We start from the raw sequence: 21131 nt of genomic DNA, 5'->3' as shown, positions 1-21131 counted from the left end.
CACAACCAAGACACAATATTCAGAGTGCCCACTAATGGTACAATTTTCAGCAAAGAATTGCCCAAGTGATCAGATAAACATGATTAGATTAGCAGAAAATAAACCTTGTTGATGTCCCATATCGACTGTGAAAGATTCTAATGGTGATTATTCAACATGAATTAAGTCGATCGGAACAATTTTCACAAAGTTGTGATGAATAGGAAGTGCAGGTTTATTGATGTATTGTGACATTTTATTTCCAGTCGCATTTAACTCATAGCTTGAGAGATTCTTCACTGAAAATTGTACCATTAGTGGTCAGGGCACCTACATTTTTAATTTTAAACAGCTTATCCTTTTGAAAACATGAAGCCTAGAGCCTTGTGTGTTGAACGCATGTTCTCCCATCTTTTATACCATACAGAGATTTGCTTTTGTCTATTATTCCATACAAGGACTCCTCCCATCTATTATTTCATAAAGAGGCTTCTCCCATGTGCGTTATCATCATACTGAGGATGCTATCATGCTCCTATTATTCCATATAGAAGCTCCCCCCATCAACCCTATTTATTCCAAACAAAGACTCCTCCCTTCATTGATTTCACACAGACGATATATACAAATTATTTCCGTATCTCTCCAATTACTCCATACCAAGACTCTTTCCATTCGTCCATTATTTAATCTCCTTTTATTCATTACTTCCTCCCACATCTATTATCTGAGGCATCTCCATCTCTTGTATTATTCTATATAGGCTCCTCCCATTATTCCATTCACAGATTCCTTCCACCTCCCCTCTATTCAGGCAGCGGCTCCTTTTGCTACTACCCTGTCATTCCCTCAAGTCATGTGGATAAAACCATGCAAGCTGTCCCGCACTGCTCCCCGTACTGACTCCTGCGCCGCACTGCGCATGCTCCATCATACAATATGGTCGCCTGCTATATCTGACGGCTTGTGCAGAAAGCGCAGGTGTTGCGGCAGCCTTGTGAGCCGCCCGGCCGCGCAGTGACAGCTGTCTACAGTGACCGCACCAAACATGGATCCCAACCGGATCATTCAGGCCCTGCGGGGGACCATAGACCCCAAGATGAGGCTGGCGGCCGAGAATGAGCTCAATCAGGTAGGGGAGGGGCAGATACTGCACAGATTGCTCCATGCCCCCTCCCGGTAGGGGCAGTGTCAGTGAGGGGGTGCGCTAGTCTGTAATAGTGTCAGTGGTGTGCATTAGTGTGCCTCAAGGGGTAATAGTGTCAGTGAGAGAGTGCATAAGTCATCGTCTTCTGTAGGTAAATAGTGTCAGTGAGGGGGTGTATTAGTCTGGGTACAATAGTATGCACCCATGGGTGATAGTGTTAGTGATAAGCTGTATTAGTCTGTGCCCATGGGTAATAGTGTCAGTGAGGAGATGCATTAGTCTGCTCCCATGGGTAATGGTGTCAGTGAGCAGATGCATTAGTCTGCTCCCATGGGTAATACTGTCAGTGAGGAGATGCATTAGTCTGCTCCCATGGGTAATAGTGTCAGTGAGGAGGTGCATTAGTCTGTGCCCATGAGTAATAGTGTCAGTGAGCGGATGCATTAGTCTGCGCCCATGGGTAATAGTGTCAGTGAGCGGATGCATTAGTCTGTGCCCATGGGTAATAGTGTCAGTGAATAGGTGCATTAGTCTGCGTCCATGGGTAATGGTGTCAGTGAGCGGATGCATTAGTCTGTGCCCATGGGTAATAGTGTCAGTAAGCGGATGCATTAGTCTGTGCCCATGGGTAATAGTGTCAGTGAGCGGATGCATTAGTCTGTGCCCATGGGTAATAGTGTCAGTGAGCGGATGCATTAGTCTGTGCCCATTGGTAATAGTGTCAGTAAGGGGGTGCATTAGTCTTTGCCCATGGGTAATAGTGTCAGTGAGCGGATGCATTAGTCTGTGCCCATGGGTAATAGTGTCAGTAAGGGGGTGCATTAGTCTGTGCCCATTGGTAATAGTGTCAGTAAGGGGGTGCATTAGTCTGTGCCCATGGGTAATAGTGTCAGTAAGGGGGTGCATTAGTCTGCGCCCAGGGTAATAGTGTCAGTGAGGAGGTGCATTAGTCTGCGCCCAGGGTAATAGTGTCAGTGAGTGGATGAATTAGCCTGCGCCCATGGGTAATAGTGTCAGTGAGCGGATGTATTAGTCTGTGCCCATGGGTAATAGTGTCAGTGAAGAGGTGCATTAGTCTGTGCCCATGGGTAATAGTGTCAGTGAGGAGGTGCATTAGTCTGTGCCCATGGGTAATAGTGTCAGTGAGTGGATGAATTAGCCTGCGCCCATGGGTAATAGTGTCAGTGAGCGGATGCATTAGTCTGTGCCCATGGGTAATAGTGTCAGTGAAGAGGTGCATTAGTCGGCGTCCATGGGTAATAGTGTCAGTGAGGAGGTGCATTAGTCTGTGCCCATGGGTAATAGTGTCAGTGAGCGGATGCATTAGTCTGTGCCCATGGGTAATAGTGTCAGTGAAGAGGTGCATTAGTCGGTGTCCATGGGTAATAGTGTCAGTGAGGAGGTGCATTAGTCGGCGTCCATGGGTAATAGTGTCAGTGAGTGGATGAATTAGCCTGCGCCCATGGGTAATAGTGTCAGTGAGCGGATGCATTAGTCTGTGCCCATGGGTAATAGTGTCAGTGAAGAGGTGCATTAGTCGGCGTCCATGGGTAATAGTGTCAGTGAGGAGGTGCATTAGTCTGTGCCCATGGGTAATAGTGTCAGTGAGCGGATGCATTAGTCTGTGCCCATGGGTAATAGTGTCAGTGAAGAGGTGCATTAGTCGGTGTCCATGGGTAATAGTGTCAGTGAGGAGGTGCATTAGTCGGCGTCCATGGGTAATAGTGTCAGTGAGGAGGTGCATTAGTCTGTGCCCATGGGTAATAGTGTCAGTGAGCGGATGCATTAGTCTGTGCCCATGGGTAATAGTGTCAGTGAAGAGGTGCATTAGTCGGTGTCCATGGGTAATAGTGTCAGTGAGGAGGTGCATTAGTCGGCGTCCATGGGTAATAGTGTCAGTGAAGAGGTGCATTAGTCCGCGTCCATGGGTAATAGTGTCAGTGAAGAGGTGCATTAGTCTGTGCCCATGGGTAATAGTGTCAGTGAGGAGGTGCATTAATCTGCGCACATGGGTAATAGTGTCAGTGAGCGGATGCATTAGTCTGCGCCCATAAGTAATAGTGTCAGTGAGGAGGTGCATTAGTCTGCGCCCATGGGTAATAGTGTCAGTGAGCGGATGCATTAGTCTGCGCCCATGGATAATAGTGTCATTGAGGGGGTGCATTAGTCTGCTTCATAAGTATTTGAGGGAGTGCAGTAGCCTGTGCCCATGGGTAATAGTGTCAGTGAGGGAGTGCAGTAGCCTGTGCCCATGGGTAATAGTGTCAGTGAGGAGGTGCATTAGTCTGCGCCCATGGGTAATAGTGTCAGTGAGCGGATGGATTAGTCTGTGCCCATGAGTAATAGTGTCAGTAAGGGGTGCATCAGTCTGCACCCATGGGTAATAGTTTTAGTAAGGGGGTACATTAGTCTGTGCCCATGGGTAATGTTTCTAGTGAGGGGTTGCATTAGTCTGTACCCATGGGTAATGTCATTCAGAGGGTGCATTAGTCTGCCCCCATAGGTATTAGTGTCAGTAAGGGGTGCATTAGTCTGCGCCCATGGGTAATAGTTTTAGTAAAGGGGTACATTAGACTGTGCCCATGGGTAATAGTGTCAGTAAGGGGGTGCATTAACATGTGCCTATGGATAATAGTGTCATTGAGGGGATGCATTAGTCTGCACCAATAAGTAATAGTGTCATTGAGGGGGTGCAGTAGCCTGTGCCCATGGGTAATAGTGTCAGTGAGGAGATGCATTAATCCGCCTTGTGGGTGATCGTGTCCGTGAGGAGGTGCAGTAGTCTGCTCTCATGGATAATGGTGTCCGTGAGGAGGTGCAGTAGTCTGCTCCCATGGGTAATGGTGTCAGTGAGGAGGTGTATTAGTCTGCCTCTGTGGGTAATAGTGTCAGTGAGAAGGTGCATTACTCTGCACCTGTGGATAAAAGTGTCAGTGAGGAGGTGCATTAGTTTTCCCTGTGGGTAATGGTATAAGAAGTGAGGAGGAACATACTATGCCACCAGGGGTATTGGTATCATTGAGGGGTTTATTAGTCTTTCTCCAGAGAGGTATTATTAGTATGAATTCCAGTGTGGTAAAGGAATAGGATGCCACCTGTGCAATAAGTCTATTTGTGAACTTTCCTCGCTGCTTAATATTTTACAGGCAACTGCCAGTAGTGTTAAAGCAAATAGGAATAACTGCCACAAAGGAATCACAAAGCGGAGTCAGCGCATGCTTAGATGCAAAATGTGCAAAGGTCACCCACTTTGTGCAGAGTCAATAGCTACAGATGGAAACGGGAAATTTGGGCACCCGTATTCGGTGGAAGTTTGGCTGCCTATAACAGCTATGGGGGAGAAATGTGGGCGCCCGTATTATATAGCTATACAAATTTTGCATTGTGGGCTGTCTCAACACCCAAATTTTGTCCCACAGCCGTTATTTTAATGGGTACCTATGGCGGTGCCAGAAAACTTGTGAGGGGGGATGTGGGTAAGGTTATCCTTGGGGGGGGGGGGGGGGTTTAAAGGTTAGCTGTAGGGGGGAATGATTGAGGTTATCCTTGGTGGTGGGGGGGTTAAAGGTTGGCTGTGGGGGGAAATGATTGTTAGCCATGGGGGGGGGGGGGGGGGGGGGGGAAGGTTAAGGTCAAAGGACAGCTGAAGTGAGTGGGATATGGAGGCTGCCATATTTATTTTTGTTTAAACAATGCCAGTGGCCTGGCAGCTCTGCTGATCCATTTGGCTGCAGTAGTGTCTGAATCATGCCAGAAACAAGCATGCAGCTAATCTTGGCAGATCTGACAATAATGTCAAACACCTGATCTGCTGCATGCTTGTTCAGGGTCTGTGGCTAAAAGTATTAGGGGCAGAGGATAAACAGTACAACCAGGCAACTGGTATAGCTTAAAAATAAATAAGTATGGCAGCCTCCATATCCCTCTCATTACAGTTGTCCTTTAAAGCGGATCCGAGATGAAAAACTAACTATAACAAGTAACTTGTCTATATATCTTATCTAAAGTTTAGATAGTTTACACAGCAAATCTAGCTGCAAACAGCTTTAATAGAAAATGATTATTTCTTCCTGTGATACAATGACAGCAGCCATGTTGTTTGTAAACATTACACAGAGGCAGGCTTATCTGCATCTTGAGCACTAATTCCCCCTCCTCCATCCTCCCCTCTGCCTCTGAAATCAATGGCTAGTAACACCTCCTCCTGCCCAGAATGAGCTCCCATGAGCCCTTGCTACTGCCAAGGCTCTCTGAAAACCTGCGGGCATGGTTTATTTAGTTTATAGGGAATTAGAGTATTAAAACAAAAACAAAAAAGTATTTGGCTTGAGGAATGCCCTATAAACAATAGGAAAGGAACACAATTATGCAATGAGTAAAAGTTCACCTCATATCCACTTTAGGTATCGGTGGGGGGAGGCTTCAGTGTTAGGTTAGGGTTATGTTTAGCTGTGGTAAGACATCGGTATCCCCAATATTTTACTCTTCATTTGCACTGTAACAGTAGAATATCAGTAAACTTACTGATATTCTACTATTGGTCTTTCTTTTTACATATATGCCTACAGATCTTCAAACGTTGTATGGCCTTCAGGTTAGCTCAAGAACAGTGCACAGAGAGAGCATCATGGAATGGGTTTCCATCACTAAGTGCAATGAAAAGTGTTGAATACAGTAGTGTAAAGCATGCTGCCAGAGATGATGTTCTTTCTGCAGTGACGAATCGCGCTTCTCTGTCTGGTAGTCTGATGGATGCCAGGAGAGAGGTACTTGTCTGACTGCATTGTGCCAAGTGAAAAATTTGGTGGAGGTTGGATTATCATGTGGGGTTCTTATTCAGGGATTGGGGAAAGGAACTCTCAATGCATCAGGATACCAAGACATTTTGGACAAGTTTATGCTCACAACTTTGTAGGAACAAATGGGATTACCCCTTCCTACTCCCAACATAACTGCACATCAGTGTAAGGTCCATGCACTGTGAAAACATGCATAAGCAAGTTTGGTGTGGGGAACTTGACTAGCCTGCAGAGAGCCTTGACCTCAACACCGGAGCTATGGTTTAGGTGACCCAGCAACATCTACAACTTGAAGCATTCCAATTGGTCAAATAGCGTGTTATTATTATTATTATTATTACAACCTATCTAAATGAAACCTAGAATTTCGAGATAGTGCTGTACAAACAATCACGTTAGTGGTACTTCCCTATGGACGTTCTTGCTGAGTCACCTAAACCATACTAGCTCCAGAACACCTGTGGGAAGAATTTGACCTGATACTGTTGGGCAGTCCTTCTTGTCCAAGATCAGTGCCTGACCTCATGGTCAAAAAGTCTCATGAATGCACTCCTAACCCTTGTGGAAACCCTTCCCAGAGGAGTTAAAGCTGTCAAGGAGTTCACTTCCTGAGTGTCATCAGGAAGAAACAACAAAAGAGCTTACCAAAACGTAAATCGCTTTGAAATCGAAGGGAAAATCGATTTCAAAAGCGATTGCGCTAGCGATTTATAATGTGAACTAGGCCTGAAGGTCTTATTCAAGGACAACCGATGCGAAAATAAGCTAATGAAATAAACATTTGTATCCATCTTCCTTCTCCTAAAAATGACTTTTTAAGACATTCCACAGTTTTATTTTGTTTAAATCTACTTTTTAAGTTTTAACTGTTTTATTGTTTTTGCTCAATGACACATTAGTATGCCAGAGCTAAAATATATGAACTACTGACCCTTTTTATCTCTTTCCTGCTCTCAGAAGCCATTTTCTGCTAGGACAGTGTTTTTATAGTTGGAATTTCTTATCAGTGAGGGTCACCCTGAGGTCAGTTCCTGTCTGAGTCAGGACTGAGTCAGCCACTTTACATACCTGATATTTAACTCGTTTAGGCAGAGAAAGGAAAAAAAAAGGAACACAGCATAGTTATTTGTGTGCTATGCTTTGTACATACCCATGTCTATCTCATCATGTCACATGTCACCTTGGCATCTACCCCTTAGCGTAATATAGTCAGTGAAGGGAACAGCATTCTGCTATTTGGGGTAATAATAGCATTAGCCAAGTAATATTATTTCACACATATATTTGGTTCTTTCTGCAGTCATACAAGATTATCAGCTTTGCTCCAACATTGCTGCAGATCATTGTCTCTGATCAGGTGGAGTTCCCCGTGCGACAGGCAGGTGAGTTGGTCATTGTCATTTACCATTTTGGCTCCTCTCTCACAGTTTAATGAATCCCAAGGATCGTTGAATATAAATGTATTATACATTTGCATGAATAGCAAAGATACTTAGGGAAGTTGCTGAATGGTTTGGTCACAACTGCATTTGTTTACTTCAGCCTTTAAAAAAATCTGCAAGAAAGGAAATGTACCAATATACCCCTGGAGGTGGGTACTAGACAAAGGTGTCCCCTCAGCCCCACTTATTTAGGGAAGGTGCTTCCATTAAAGCAAGGGGGACAGCCCCCTAGCACTACCTAGCCTCCGATTTGCCCCGATTTGTTACGCATAACATGCGCCGGTCACAAGAGGCAGACAGCAGGAAGAAGACAAGAGCAGCGCACCGGCCGCTGGGACAGTTAAGTTACTATGCTGGTATTGTAGCACATAAGATGGGAGATTGGGGGGAGAAGGTGTTGGGTTAGCCAGTTTTGGGTGCCCTGGGAGCTGAGTTTACTTGGGGGGCCCAAGGTTACCTTTGCCCCGGGGCCGCATTGAACCGTGAACTGGCCCTGCCCCGATAATTATGGAATATGGAGGCTATGTTTATTAAATACTATTTGCCTGGCTGTCCTACTGATCCTCTGCCTCTAATACTTCCAGCTATAGACACTGAACAAGCATATGCAGATCAGATGTTTCTGACAAAAATTCAACAAAATTAGCTGGATCCAATACAATTTGACCGCGCTCAGTTATCAATGAAAAATACAGTCCAAAAATGTCACCGTCCAATAACCACTTCAACATCTCATCCACTATGGTAGGGGACAGGGGGCTGCTAACACTCCTAGGATCAGGAACGGATTCTTCACTTTAGACCAACAAGTCGAACATGAAAAGAGGGGGTACATAGCGTAACCAATTTCACTCAGTAACACTTCATCTCTCCAGTGCAAACAAACCACCTCCACCGCAATATCGTCCGTGCAGAGACACGCCCCCTGCACTCACCCTAGAGGCCTCCACTAAGTCCAGAGGTAGGATTAAAGCATATAAGTGGCAGACAAAGAGTTACTGGAACCCACTGGCACTAACACTAAAAGAACCACAAATACTGTAAAACCATTTATTAAAAAAAAAAAATCTAAAATTCCAGTTGCACTCACAAGGAACAGAGAGAGCGCTTTGTACAAGTGTCTGGACGGATCCCAGGTAGCCACTCTCACACATGCTGCGTCCTGTGCTTCACATCCAGTTGCCGGTCACATGGCTCCGCCCTACGCGTTTCATCAGATTCGTAATCTTCACACTGCAGTCCTTTGGAAAAGCATCTAAATGACATACAAACCCATTAGTCACTATTAACAAAACAAAAAAATAAAGCGGAGTTGCTTATGTCTCTGAAAGCTATTCTTCTATTCTGCAGTACTCTCCTTCTGCAGTATACACTGATTCATCAAAACATTAAAGTAATCTTGAAGTGAAAGAAAAATATAACAAAAGTTTAATACTTCAGAAGAGGGAAGCCTCTAGGCTATCCCTGGTCATCTTACAGCCCACCATAACAGCACTGGGACCCTCTATACCTGTTCAACCGAGTGAGTTAAATAGGTTTCTTTTGGCCTCAGGTGTGGCCATGCATGAGTGCATCTGCATTGGGCATGCAGAAGTGCGGATCCACACATGCTCAGTAGAGGGAAGCACTGAGCAAACATGAACATGCCCATTTCAAATTCACTCCTCTACAACCATGGTCCATCTACAACAGGGGTCTCAAACTCGCGGCCCTCGATACAATATTTTGTGGCCCTCGCCTGCAAAAGCTTCCTTATAGTTCGCTTCAGTGCTCCCAAGTAATCCGCCACATCCCCGCCGCTAATCGAGGGCTGCAGAGCCCCCAAATAGCCCGGCAGGCAATCCGCTGCCATTTCCTGGAAGGGGCAGAGCTTTCAGCTTCTGCTCTGCCTCTCCTGACGTCTCCGCCTCTCCCCGCCCCTCTCTGTGAAGGAAGAGTGAGAGGGGGGCGGGCAGAGGCGGCGATGCGCCGCCATTGACGTCAGGAGAGGCAGAGCTGAAGCTGAAAGCTCTGCCCCCTCCAGGAAATGCCGGCGGATTGCCCCTTGGGCGATTTTGGGGCTCTGCAACCCTTATTTTGCGGTAGGGACACGGCGGATTACTTGTAATGGGAGCACTGAAGCGAACTATAAGGTAAAATAGGCAAAATAGTTTGCTTCAGTGTGAATTTGATTTTGAAATAAAAATCAATGCAAGGGACGGGGGGGGGGGGGGGGGGGGGGGGATGGTGCTGGGCCGGTGGTGTTGCTGCTGATTGTGAAATCCCTTATGCGGCCCAGCCTCATCCTGACTTTGCCTCCTGCGGCCCCTAAGTAAATTGAGTTTGAGACCCCTGATCTACAACCATGGTCGCGGACAGAAGATGAAGAGTGACCCAGTGCTGGAACTTTGTGCTGTAGAGGAATTTTAGAAGCTTCTGGAGTATCCAGAAGCTTCTAAAAATATTAGTGATGGTCAATGAGATGCATATAATTCAGAGTTGATGCAAGATTATGCCAATGTATGCAGCTTGAAAATGAACCAATTTAATTCCATCTTGACATCTCTCCAGTGTATATTGAGGCTTGTTATGCTGAAACGTCTCTACTGATTTTTTTTATTTTTTTTTATAGCTGCCATTTATCTGAAGAACATGGTGACTCAGTACTGGCCAGACAGAGAGCCCATGGCAGGGGAAGCAGTCTTCCCATTCAACATACATGAGAATGACCGGCAGCAGATTCGGGAGAACATTGTGGAGGGGATCATCCGATCACCTGATCTTGTGAGGTACGGAGTGACTTGTCCTCGAGGCTTTATATACCAGAGCTGAGGAAGTGTCCATGGACCTTTGTTGCTCCTTGATGGTCTCTAGTTTTCTTATGTGTAAGCAAGGAAATTATGGTCACCAGATTCAGAAGGAACTTCTTACGCTCTCAGCTTGACATTTGAAATTGTTCCCTCACTCTCCTGCACTGTCAGCTTTGCCTAGCCATGCTACATACACCAACTAAGCACTTTGTTAGGAACAATAAACATGGTAGGGTCTCTTTTTGTCCTCAATATGGCCTCGGCTGTTTGTTGCAGGGATTCACCAACATGTTGGAAACATTCTTTTGAGATTCTGACTTGAGTGTTATGCAATTTTTGCACGTTTGTGAGCTGCATATTATGCTATGAATCGCCTACTTTACCACATCCCAAATCTCCACCAGCCTGGACTAGGGATGGCCACTAGGATGCCAGTAGTTCCAAGCTGATACATAGCTATGATTTCTTATGCAAATGATCTATCTATCTCTTCTTGTGATAAGCAGGTCCTTCATAACCCCTTCTCTGTGCTGCTTCTCAGGATCTAATGAGCAGATCCATCATAACCCCTGCTCCGTGCTGCTTCTCAGGATCTAGTGAGCAGATCCATCATAACCCCTTCTCCATGCTTCTTAGGATCTAATGAGCAGATCCATCATCCATCCCTATTCTGTGCTTCTTGAATCTGCTCATTAGATCCTCTCATAACCTCTGCTCCGTGCTGCTTTTCAGTATCTAATCAACAGATCCCTCATAACCCCTGCTCCATATTTTATCTCAGGATCTAAAGAGCAGATCAATAATGTGTCATTCTCTGTATTATATGCTCTCTGTATTTGTCTGCAGTGACAAGGACTGTTGTACCATTATTTTCCGATTGGTATTGCATGCTGGCATGTAGGCTCCTTCCTACCTCCTATAAACCTGGTAGACTGTAAACTATAAGTGCTGTCTCTTATTCACTTCACTATACTTTCTTGAAAATCATGTTTGTATGGGGTATGTTGAGTAACAAAAGTATGCATGTCAGCGGACCTAATGTCTGATCTTTTTCCAGGGCACAGCTGACGCTTTGCTTACGTGTCATCATTAAGCACGATTTCCCAGGGAGATGGACCGGCGTGGTGGACAAGATTGGCTTCTACCTGCAGTCCCCGAACACCGGTGGCTGGCTGGGTAGCTTGCTCTGCCTTTACCAGCTGGTGAAAACCTATGAGTGAGTGTCAACCGGGGACTCAGCCCACATGGATGGGGTATTCCTTTGCAGAGGAGAGTGATTATAGTGGCAGGGTATAGAGAACATAAAAGTGGGTGATTATTGATACAGGGTACAGAGCACATAAAAGAGGTGTTATATTGTTGCAGGGTACAGAGCAATCAGGACTCAATCCCTTGGGCAATAGTTCAGGGCTGAATGCTGTACAGACGCATCAAATTATCATACACGACATAACTCTTTCATGGCTGCTAATGGGTTAGATACTAAAATCTAGTATTTATTTTGTCTCCCTGCATCTCTTAAGAATAGCTGTATTTTATGTCTACCATTACTTAGGTTTGCTAAAAGCATGCTGTTTTTTTTCCCCCCAGGTACAAGAAAGCAGATGAACGAGGGCCTCTGATTGCTGCCATGCAGATCTTTCTGCCCCGCCTCCAGCAGCAGACCATTCAGCTGCTTCCAGACCCCACCCACTACTCGGTGCTGATGCAGAAGCAAATTCTCAAGATCTTCTACGCCCTCATCCAGGTTAGGCGGGTGATGTCTAGGAAGACAGGACATGTGCTTGTCCAGTGGTACAGAGACACAGCAAGGCAGGACCATTAAGATGGGATTTTGATTTTGGTCACATTACAAATATTTTCAGTAGGATTTGGAATTATTTACATAAATAGGCTACCTGTAATCTGGTCCACTGAACAAGTTTGGGAATGTAAATAGTTAATTGGCTTCCATCAATTTTACAGAACAGCTGTTATTAGCAGAGCCAATTTTGTCAGCAGAGGCCAGTTAGCATCTCTCTGGAAAGCAGTGTGAAGTGTACATAGAATACTACCTTTATTACCAAGAGGTAACCGTTTTGAATCTCCAGGAAAAGAATAGATTATTTTAGGTACTTCAGCCTTGATTGATCTTGGCTTTGTGTGTTCATCTTGTTTTGACAAATATCATCTTCATAGCTGCTAGAGTAAATGTTTCTCCCAGTATCACTCAAGAAGTATTTTCTTTTTACAGTAAGGGTGCCCAGATATTGCTAGATTTTGCAGGCTGTTCGACTTTTTGATCCAATAATTTTATTGTGTCAGAAGAGAATTGGTACCGAAACATGGACACCCAATTTCTTTCAATCGACTTCCTGACAAACCCCCGGCCGGTGTCTCCCCCCAAGTGTATGTGTCCCTGCCTGTGTGCAGTGTTCAAGGCTCACCCCAATCGCCTTTACTAGGTGACCCCAACACATGTAGCGATGCCACTACCTGCGCTGGTGTCGTGGTACAAGCGCTTGCGGTGGTGCCGGAGTAGATCAGCATTCGCACTGGCATGTGACAAGTGGACCTGCACTGAAGGGGGCAACATCAAGACAATTTCCAATAGATTCATGCTAAAATCTATTGGATCAGATTCGATTAGAGAGGGGTCTATCTGTTGGTCGATCTGGTGCCTTCTCGATAAAAACACTAACGGAAAAATAGACACCTTTATTTCCAAATAAAATCTTATTGCCATGCATTGTACTAGGGACACAATTTAAATGTCGTAATAACCAGGACAAATGGGCAAATAAAATGTGTCTGTTTGATAATCAATAGCACATTTTATTTAAACTCCAATGGCTGAAAGCTGAGAAATGGTGAATTTTTTTCATTGTTTTCCTACTTCTTCCCTGCAAAATGCATATAAATAAAATAATTCTTAGCAAAAAGTACTGCCCAAAGAAAGCCTAGTTTGTCCTTCAAAAAATAATAAATAGATCATTTCAGTGTGATAAGTAGCAATAAAGTTATTGGCGAATGAATGGGAGAAGCGTGATGTGAAAATTGCTCTGGTCCTGAAAGGGGAAAAAAAACCTGTGGTCCTGAAGTGGTTAAGCCACCAGAAAGCAAGGAAATACTCCAAAATATTTTTGATAGTACTTTTTCACCTATTTTTGGTACTTTTTCAGTTGAAAAGAGCTGGAAAGTTATGCAAAATAGTAGATGAAAAATGATCTCCTAGGAGAAGACTCGGGAGAAAAAGTTAATTGCAAATGTGCCCCTGTGTGAAAACTCATGTGAAAATATTTCCATAGTGGTTTATCTTGATTTTTCTCTCTGCAGTACACACTGCCACTTCAGCTCCTGAACAACCAGACCATGACACAGTGGATGGGGATATTCAGCAGTATTGCTGATCGGGATGTGCCACCTGTAAGTATGAAGAGCATAAAAACAATTTTTAAATCATAGTCCCGTTTCAGTATTTTTTTGTTTTGTACATCATCAATAAAATACCCTCCTTTTCTTAAGGGGATGGGGTAGTGTTCTCTTACATCAGGCTGTCTTGGCTGCTGCTTAGAATGTAGTCTTAAAAATGATGCTCTATAACTGAGAATAAAAGTATGAGACTGTTCTGTGTTACTAGTGTTCTGTTTGCCAATAGTGCTAAACATGCGATTATCCCAAAAATGTATTTTCAGCTCGAGTTTTCTGTAAAGTGTAAATTAGGAGAAATAGAAAATGGTGTGATTGGTGCACCTATTTATTTTTTCTAGTATTTGTTGATCTGGTGAGGAGGTTCTCTTTTATAAATTTGATATTCGTATTTCCAGTCATACTGTAAAAGCCTATTGCATTCTTTACAGATTTAGGAAAATATTTTGTAATGAAAAAGCAGTAGCTTTTTTGCACACTTAGGTGGCATACAGCGCCTTAGAGGATAGTGGGAACCATTATTAATCTCATGTGCTGTTCCTATGACAGGAGACTCTTCAGGTGGATGAAGATGACCGTCCAGAGCTGGTCTGGTGGAAGTGTAAGAAGTGGGCCCTGCACATCATCACTCGGCTATTTGAACGGTAAACCTATGTAATTTTTCATATAACTATGGACTTATATTGCACTATGTAGTAGCTGACCTGATTGTAAACAGTCTCCATGTAGTGTGCCTATGAATGGGGACATTAGCGGAAGCTCTCACCAGTAAGTCTTCCAGTCTGATTAATAAGCTTCATTGGAGAATGTAGCGCGAAAGAGCAGCCTGATTCTGCTCTATCCCTAATGGAATGTTTTCATCTTTCTCTACATAACTTTCTCCATCACTATGTGTGTATATATATATATATATATATATATATATATATATATATATAATATCTCCATCTCTCTCCATCTCCATCTCTCTCCATCTCCATCTCTCTCCATCTCCATCTCTCTCCATCTCCATCTCTCTCCATCTCCATCTCTCTCCATCTCCATCTCTCTCCATCTCCATCTCTCTCCATCTCCATATCTCCATCTCTCCCAATCTCCATCTCCATCTCTCCCAATCTCTCCCAATCTCCATCTCTCTCCATCTCCATCTCTCTCCATCTCCATATCTCCATCTCTCCCAATCTCCATCTCCATCTCTCCCAATCTCTCCCAATCTCCATCTCTCTCCATCTCCATCTCTCTCCATCTCCATATCTCCATCTCTCCCAATCTCCATCTCCATCTCTCCCAATCTCCATCTCTCCCAATCTCCATCTCTCCCAATCTCCATCTCTCCCAATCTCCATCTCTCCCAATCTCCCTTTTTTTATACACTTTTCTTTATATATTATGAGAACCTGGGCTGAAACACGAAACAATTCATGCATACCTGGAGCTTCCTCCTGTGGCCTGATTGCTCCCCCGCTGCCATCCTCTTCAGCCTCCTGGATCCTCCGTTATGGCTTTCGGTAACTTCGGGAGTCAGGGCTTACTCTGCGGACCGGCTGCGCGTGCGCCCTGCTACGGTCCCGTCGCCGGGAAGCGGAAGAGGAGGGCACAGGAGTGATCGGGCTGGAGGAAGCCCCAGGCATGTATGATTTTTAATTTTTTTTTTTGTTACATCTCAGGCACAGTTTAAATGAACAGTACAGTGTGGCTTTTGTTGTTGGAAATTTTTTTGAGATGTATTTTTATTCAAGGTCATAAATGCCATTTCAGACACGTTTTTGTGCCAGAATGACCAAATAGGAGTCATCATTTTGTTGCTTTTTGCATTACTATTCTAAAATCACTATAATTGTGTTATCATCCTATTTATCATTGATGCTATTACTACTAATAATATTAATTATATAAAGGTATGGAAGTCCCGGCAGTGTCACCAAGGAGTACATTGAGTTCTCGGAGTTCTTCCTGAAGACATACGCTGTGGGAGTTCTGCAGGTCAGACATTTTTCCATATTTATAACTGGAGGCTGATAATTGCTACCCTGTTTATTTAAACTGAAGCTTCCTCAAACTGGAGGTTTAACACTCCATTCCTCCAATGGCTTAAAGGAAAACTTAAGTGAACTATAAAAAATGAGATTTACTCACCTGGGGCTTCCCTCAGCCCCTAGCAGCCGATCGGTGCCCTCGCAGCCCCGCTCTGACGCTCCAGGACCCGCCGGCGAACACTTCCGGTTTGGCCGTCACCGGCCGACAGACATGGGAACGCGAATGATTCTTCGCGTTCCCACCCTGTATATCGCCCCCTATGCTGCAACCAGCTGGTTGCAATAGCAGCATAGGGGGCGATATACAGGCTGGGTACGCGAAGAATCACTCGCGTTCCCATGCGTGTCGGCCGGTGACGGCCAAACCGGAAGTGTTTGCCGGCGGGTCCTGGAGCGTCAGAGCGGGGCTGCGGGGGCACCGATCAGCTGCTGGGGGCTGAGGGAAGCCCCAGGTGAGTAAATCTCATTTTTTTATAGTTCACTTAAGTTTTCCTTTAAGGAAAGGGTCCCTTCTGGACTTTACTTGAGATCCTTGGCGATCACCACCTGGCTGAACAACAATGCCTCTGCTATAGACCACTTCCACAAGCATATTTGTTGTGTTTTATTACGTTTGTATCATTATTAAAAATGTCTTGTAGAGGGCTGCAGGACTGCTACCCTGTTTCCCTGAAAATAAGCCCTAGCTGAAAATTTGAACATGCTTGAAATCTAAGCCCTACCCCGAAAATAAGCCCTAGCGGTAGTTAAAGAGGAGGAAGAGGCGGACAGTAAGCGGGGACACAGCGGTGCAGTGCCAATCGGGCAGCAGTACTTTCATTCCAGCACACAGCAAAGTTATCGGCTGTGTGCAGGGATGGCAGTGCAGGGGCCTGATCAGTACAGTAGCATACTTTAAAATCCAGGAACAGCGCATTACAAAGGAACAGGAAATGTTCTGCTGAGGGACACTTCCTGATATAATTATGACATCCCTTGAATATAAGAACATATGCCCTAGCCTAGCACATCTTTTGGAGCAAAAATTAATATGACACTCCTCTTTTTAGGGGAAACACGGTAAGTGGTGTCAGTGTTGATTGTTGCCCAAATTCTCAGCTACTCTCCTCCAGCTTCGGACGTTTCTTGTTTGGCATAAACCTGAATGATCTATGTTTAATTGTAGATATCACATTTGTGCTCTGGCTTATTGTGTGTTTGAGCTGAGGTCCTTTTACATTTTGCTTTGTAAATAAAAGCACACTATACAGGTAGATGTATGGAGAGAGGAGGGGCAGTGTGTTTTCTCACACACCTATTTGAGTAGCATTTCAAATATGTAAATTGGTATCAGAAAGCATAGCATAGGTGATGTCTGTGGCATTTTTCAGACAATTGCAGGACATACGGTAATAAAAACACCTGGTCACCTGGTATTAGGCTATTGGATTTAAGCTTCTCTATAGTGAGAGCTGGATAGTCGCATTTCTGTCATTTGGATATGCTTTATTGAATCCACACAATTATGCTTTATTGCAACAAAAGTACTTAGTTCTTATGTCACACAACTGCAGATTATGACCTCTCAGGAGCCCTCACTATATTGTGCAGTATGAATCAAGTGAGGCTAGCAAACGTGGTGCATGTTAGAAGAGTTTTCATCGATTCCAGCCCAGGTTTTCTGTATCCCTCATGTTTAGTGTTCTTTTCAGGTCTCACTGTGTTTTGTGTTCAGGTGCTGATGAAGGTCTTGGAGCTGCATAAACAGAAGCAGTATGTGGCCCCCAGGGTCCTGCAGCAAACCCTCAACTACCTGACCCTTGGTGTGTCCCACGCACCCACCTGGAGGACCATGAAGCCAAGCATGCAGGTAAGAACAGGCTCACCAGGAGTTATCAGCAGCTGTGATACTGTCACTGTGATCACTATCTGTGTTGAAAAGGCTGGAGTGCTCAAATATATATTCAGAGCTGAACACTTTCCCAAGAGGTAAAGTGAAAAACAAGTTTTTTGTTGTTTGCACTCTCACCTGGGTAGATTTCTGTTCTCTTCTCTCTCTGAATTGGAGCTCCAAGTCTTTCTGCATGTTAGAAGTTGGGATTAAACTCCCCATGGGACAGCTGTTCCAGTGGCAACTGTGAAAGGGGGTGATTACTCTAGCTTCCTTTTGTCTTTTATGACATGTGAAGGCACATATTCCTATCAGGAACACAAATGGCAATAAAAGCAGGACAGAAGTTCAAAACATTACCACACTTTATCCAAAACGTAGGCTTCAAAAAAATAACCCTTAAAATGACAGGCTTTGGAGTAACTGCTTCCCTCGTCTTTTAGGGTATTTCTGAAGAGATCATTTTCCCCTTAATGTGCTATAAAGATGAAGATGAGGATCTGTGGCAGGATGACCCATACGAATACATCCGCATGAAGTTCGGTCAGTGCGAGTTTCTTTTTTTCTTTCATATAAAAACTGTTTTTGTGTACAGGCCAGATTTTGTCTTTGACTGGCCTTGTTGTCTTCTGACCAAGTTCCTCCATACCAGCTATAATTTTATCTTTGGCACAGGGCGGCCATTTTGTTGTCAGACTGTATTGAGAGGCCTAGATATGTGACATCACAGAAGCCTTGTCAGACAAAATGGCAGCCATGGTGGAAAGCTGCCGTATTTTGACATAGGCAGGTCACTTGATAGCAGCTAATATTGTCTCTGGCATAGAACTGTCGCATATCTGGTCCTTACCACACTGACTATCATTTGGTCATTGATACAGGACTGCCATGTTGTGATTGTATTTAGCGCCTGGGGTGGCACTGCCTAGGAAAAATTGCAGAGAAGCATGTAATCATATTGATCAGCTGATAGATTTCAAGGCTCTGATTTGCTGGTCATGATCATGTGTTAAACTAGGAAGTTGTCACAATAAATCAGAACCTTACAAATCTGTCAGCTGATCAAACTAATCACATGCTTCTCCGTGAGCTCTCCTAGGCAGGCCCATCCCTACTTAGCGCTCTCCAAGTGCTGCATAATATACTGGGCTTTAACCCATGTTCCAGATCTTTTTTTTTTTTATTAAGCTTTTCCTCCTTACCCTTTTCTAAAGTACAAGTATGCCCTCGCCCCCAAAAGTTTATACTTTTATGGGACTCCTCAACTTGGGGATGGTGGTGGTGGGGGTAGTGTCACTTGTCGACATCCTTTGAGCAGACTGCCTCCATACTCAGCTTTGTCCCTGGCCATAACTACCACTTTCACGAGGAAGGATGGAGAGTGAGTTAAGTGGTAGACCAGCTACACCCTCTCACATGCCCCTGAACAATCCCATAATGCTCTCTTCATTGTGCCACTGCTATTCACATGTACAGTCTCTTGTCCTCAAGATTGCTGGTAAAAGTGGTAGGGGAAGGTAAGTGGCTGCAGCCACACCCCCAAGTAGGTGGAGAAGGAAAGAGTGAGTGGTGTATGTATTTTGGCTCCTAACAGAAGTGACTGGTTGAGTCGCTGCAACTGCAATGGCACAATTGCTCTTCTGATGCAAGTCCGAATGTGTTGTCATTGCTGGATCTTTTGAAAGGATTTTGTGTCAATGGGGTTAGGTCATTCCTTAGTGTTAAGCTAGCCATACAAGCCTCGATTGTTAGCCGATGTGCCTACTCAATAAATGACTATGATCAGAATCCACATGAATTGTAATTGATTCCTTTTGCACACAGTACGTCAATTGTCCATGGAATCCAGCAATAAATCTATTGAAAACTAATTGAAGTGCAGTGTTCCACTGTCCGATGCAGTGCAACAACGCTATGGCCTATCAAGCAGCTGCTGCTCCTGCTCCGCCCCCAATCATTGAAACGCAAGTTTTCCATCATGTGCAAGCAATGCTTTTAGATTTGTTCCAGCACCAATGTAGTACTGCTTGTTGCTCCAAAGTGGATCCCTGCACGTCTATTTACTACATTGGTGCTGGAACAAATCTGACAGCAAGCAATGCTTTTAATCAATTTTAAATCAAAATGGATTGAAATGCAATTGATTGGACACAGTGCAGATGATTTACAGCAGATACGATTAGAGTGATCAAATTTGCCCTGAATTGAACAGGAAAATCATTGTGTGTATGGGTAGCTTTGGAGTGATAGGAGAGAGAGTTTATGCAAGTAGCTTTTTAAAAGAAACAATGCAGACTGGGACTCTCTCATGTGGTATTTATGTTTTTGTAGACGTGTTTGAAGATTATGTATCTCCCGCTACTGCTGCTCAGAATCTCCTCTATACAGCCTCAAAGAAGAGGAAAGAGGTGAGTTGGGACCAGTGGCCAAGCTTTTGGTGACACTGAGGGGCTTGTTCACAAAATACGGGATTAAAGTAAAGACCATGTTCCGTGTTGTTCCCACAACTTTGCCTACTTTTTATAAAGCTACGTACACTTAGTAAATGTACCTGTTTAAATTGATTCTAAATGAATTGTGAATGAAATTAAATTTGTAATAGCTGTTAATTTATGTCCTTTGAGGTTGACTATCATGCAAGTCAAATTGTTATCAGTTCTTCAGATGTAATTTGTCATCTGTTGACTGGTGAACTGCCAAAAAAATGAATGTGAATGTCTTAAAGGACACATCCCAGAATTAAAACAAATGAGATCTACTTACCTGGGGCTTCCTCCAGCCCCTTTCTGCTGATCTGTCCCTCGCTGCAGCTCCAGTGTCCCGGGATCCCCTCCGGTCAAGATTCTGACCTTGCCAGGTCTGCTTCTACTGCGCGCGGCTGCGCTACTTGAGATTGCTGTGCAGGTACAGTACTTCTGCACCTGCACATAACGGTCCAGGCCACATGGGCGCGATTGTGAGCAGCGCGCAGGCGCAGAGGATGCCAACCTGGCGAGGTCAGCATCTGCAACGGAGGGGACCCCAGGCCACCAGAGCTGAGGCAAGGGACAGATTGGCTAGTCCCAAGTAAGTAGATCCTGTTTTTTTTTTTTTTTAGTTTTTTTTTTATTTATTTATAATTTTTTTTTTGTATTCCTCGACTTGTCCTTTTAAACAGTGCTATCGATTCCTGTGCTCAGCAAAATCTGTTCTGCAGTTTTAACACATTTAGTTGAAGTTCAGGTTGTACTTCAAATGGACTTCCACTATAAATTCCAAAGTGAAAAAAAGCCAGAATTACTTTTTTCTACTCCCACACCACTGTAGTGAGAGGTATGTGCAGGCTGACATATATATTTCCTTTTAAACAATACCAGTTGCCTTGCTATCCTGCTAATCTTCTGCCTCTAATACATTTAGCCATAGACTCTGAACAAGCATGCAGAAGAGAAGGTTTCTGACATTGTTAGATCTGATTAGATTAGCCACATGCTTGATTCTGGTGTTGTTCAAACACTACTGCAGCCAAATAGATCAGCAGGGCTACCAGGCAACTGGTATTGTTTAAAAGGAAATAAATATGGCAGCCTCCATATTCTTGTGACTAACCAACAAAATCTGGATTTTATGGCACAAGTGGTCAGTTTTTAGACCTTTTTTTCCAGCTACTCTGGAACTTCTG

At 44.2% G+C, this 21131-nt stretch overlaps 1 protein-coding gene across 2 annotated transcripts in view; it reads left to right on the top strand.

The window, feature by feature from the left end:
* Positions 1–909: 909 nt before the first annotated feature.
* Positions 910–21131, top strand: part of LOC137564170 (importin-8-like) — a 68436-nt gene continuing 48214 nt past the window's right edge. For both annotated transcript variants that reach the window (XM_068277648.1, XM_068277647.1), the window contains exons 1-11: positions 910–1111; positions 7226–7307; positions 9979–10135; positions 11214–11372; positions 11747–11903; positions 13472–13561; positions 14114–14208; positions 15463–15547; positions 17315–17449; positions 17914–18013; positions 19802–19878. In XM_068277648.1, coding sequence (XP_068133749.1) covers positions 1028–1111; positions 7226–7307; positions 9979–10135; positions 11214–11372; positions 11747–11903; positions 13472–13561; positions 14114–14208; positions 15463–15547; positions 17315–17449; positions 17914–18013; positions 19802–19878 — 1221 coding nt within the window. In that variant the 5' untranslated portion in view covers positions 910–1027. The remainder of the gene's footprint in view (positions 1112–7225; positions 7308–9978; positions 10136–11213; positions 11373–11746; positions 11904–13471; positions 13562–14113; positions 14209–15462; positions 15548–17314; positions 17450–17913; positions 18014–19801; positions 19879–21131) is intronic.

This window comes from Hyperolius riggenbachi, chromosome 3 (genome assembly GCF_040937935.1).
Source record: "Hyperolius riggenbachi isolate aHypRig1 chromosome 3, aHypRig1.pri, whole genome shotgun sequence".
Lineage (NCBI taxonomy): Eukaryota > Metazoa > Chordata > Amphibia > Anura > Hyperoliidae > Hyperolius > Hyperolius riggenbachi.
Note: the sequence above shows the minus strand (reverse complement) of the source record. Positions and strands in the feature narration are given on the sequence as shown.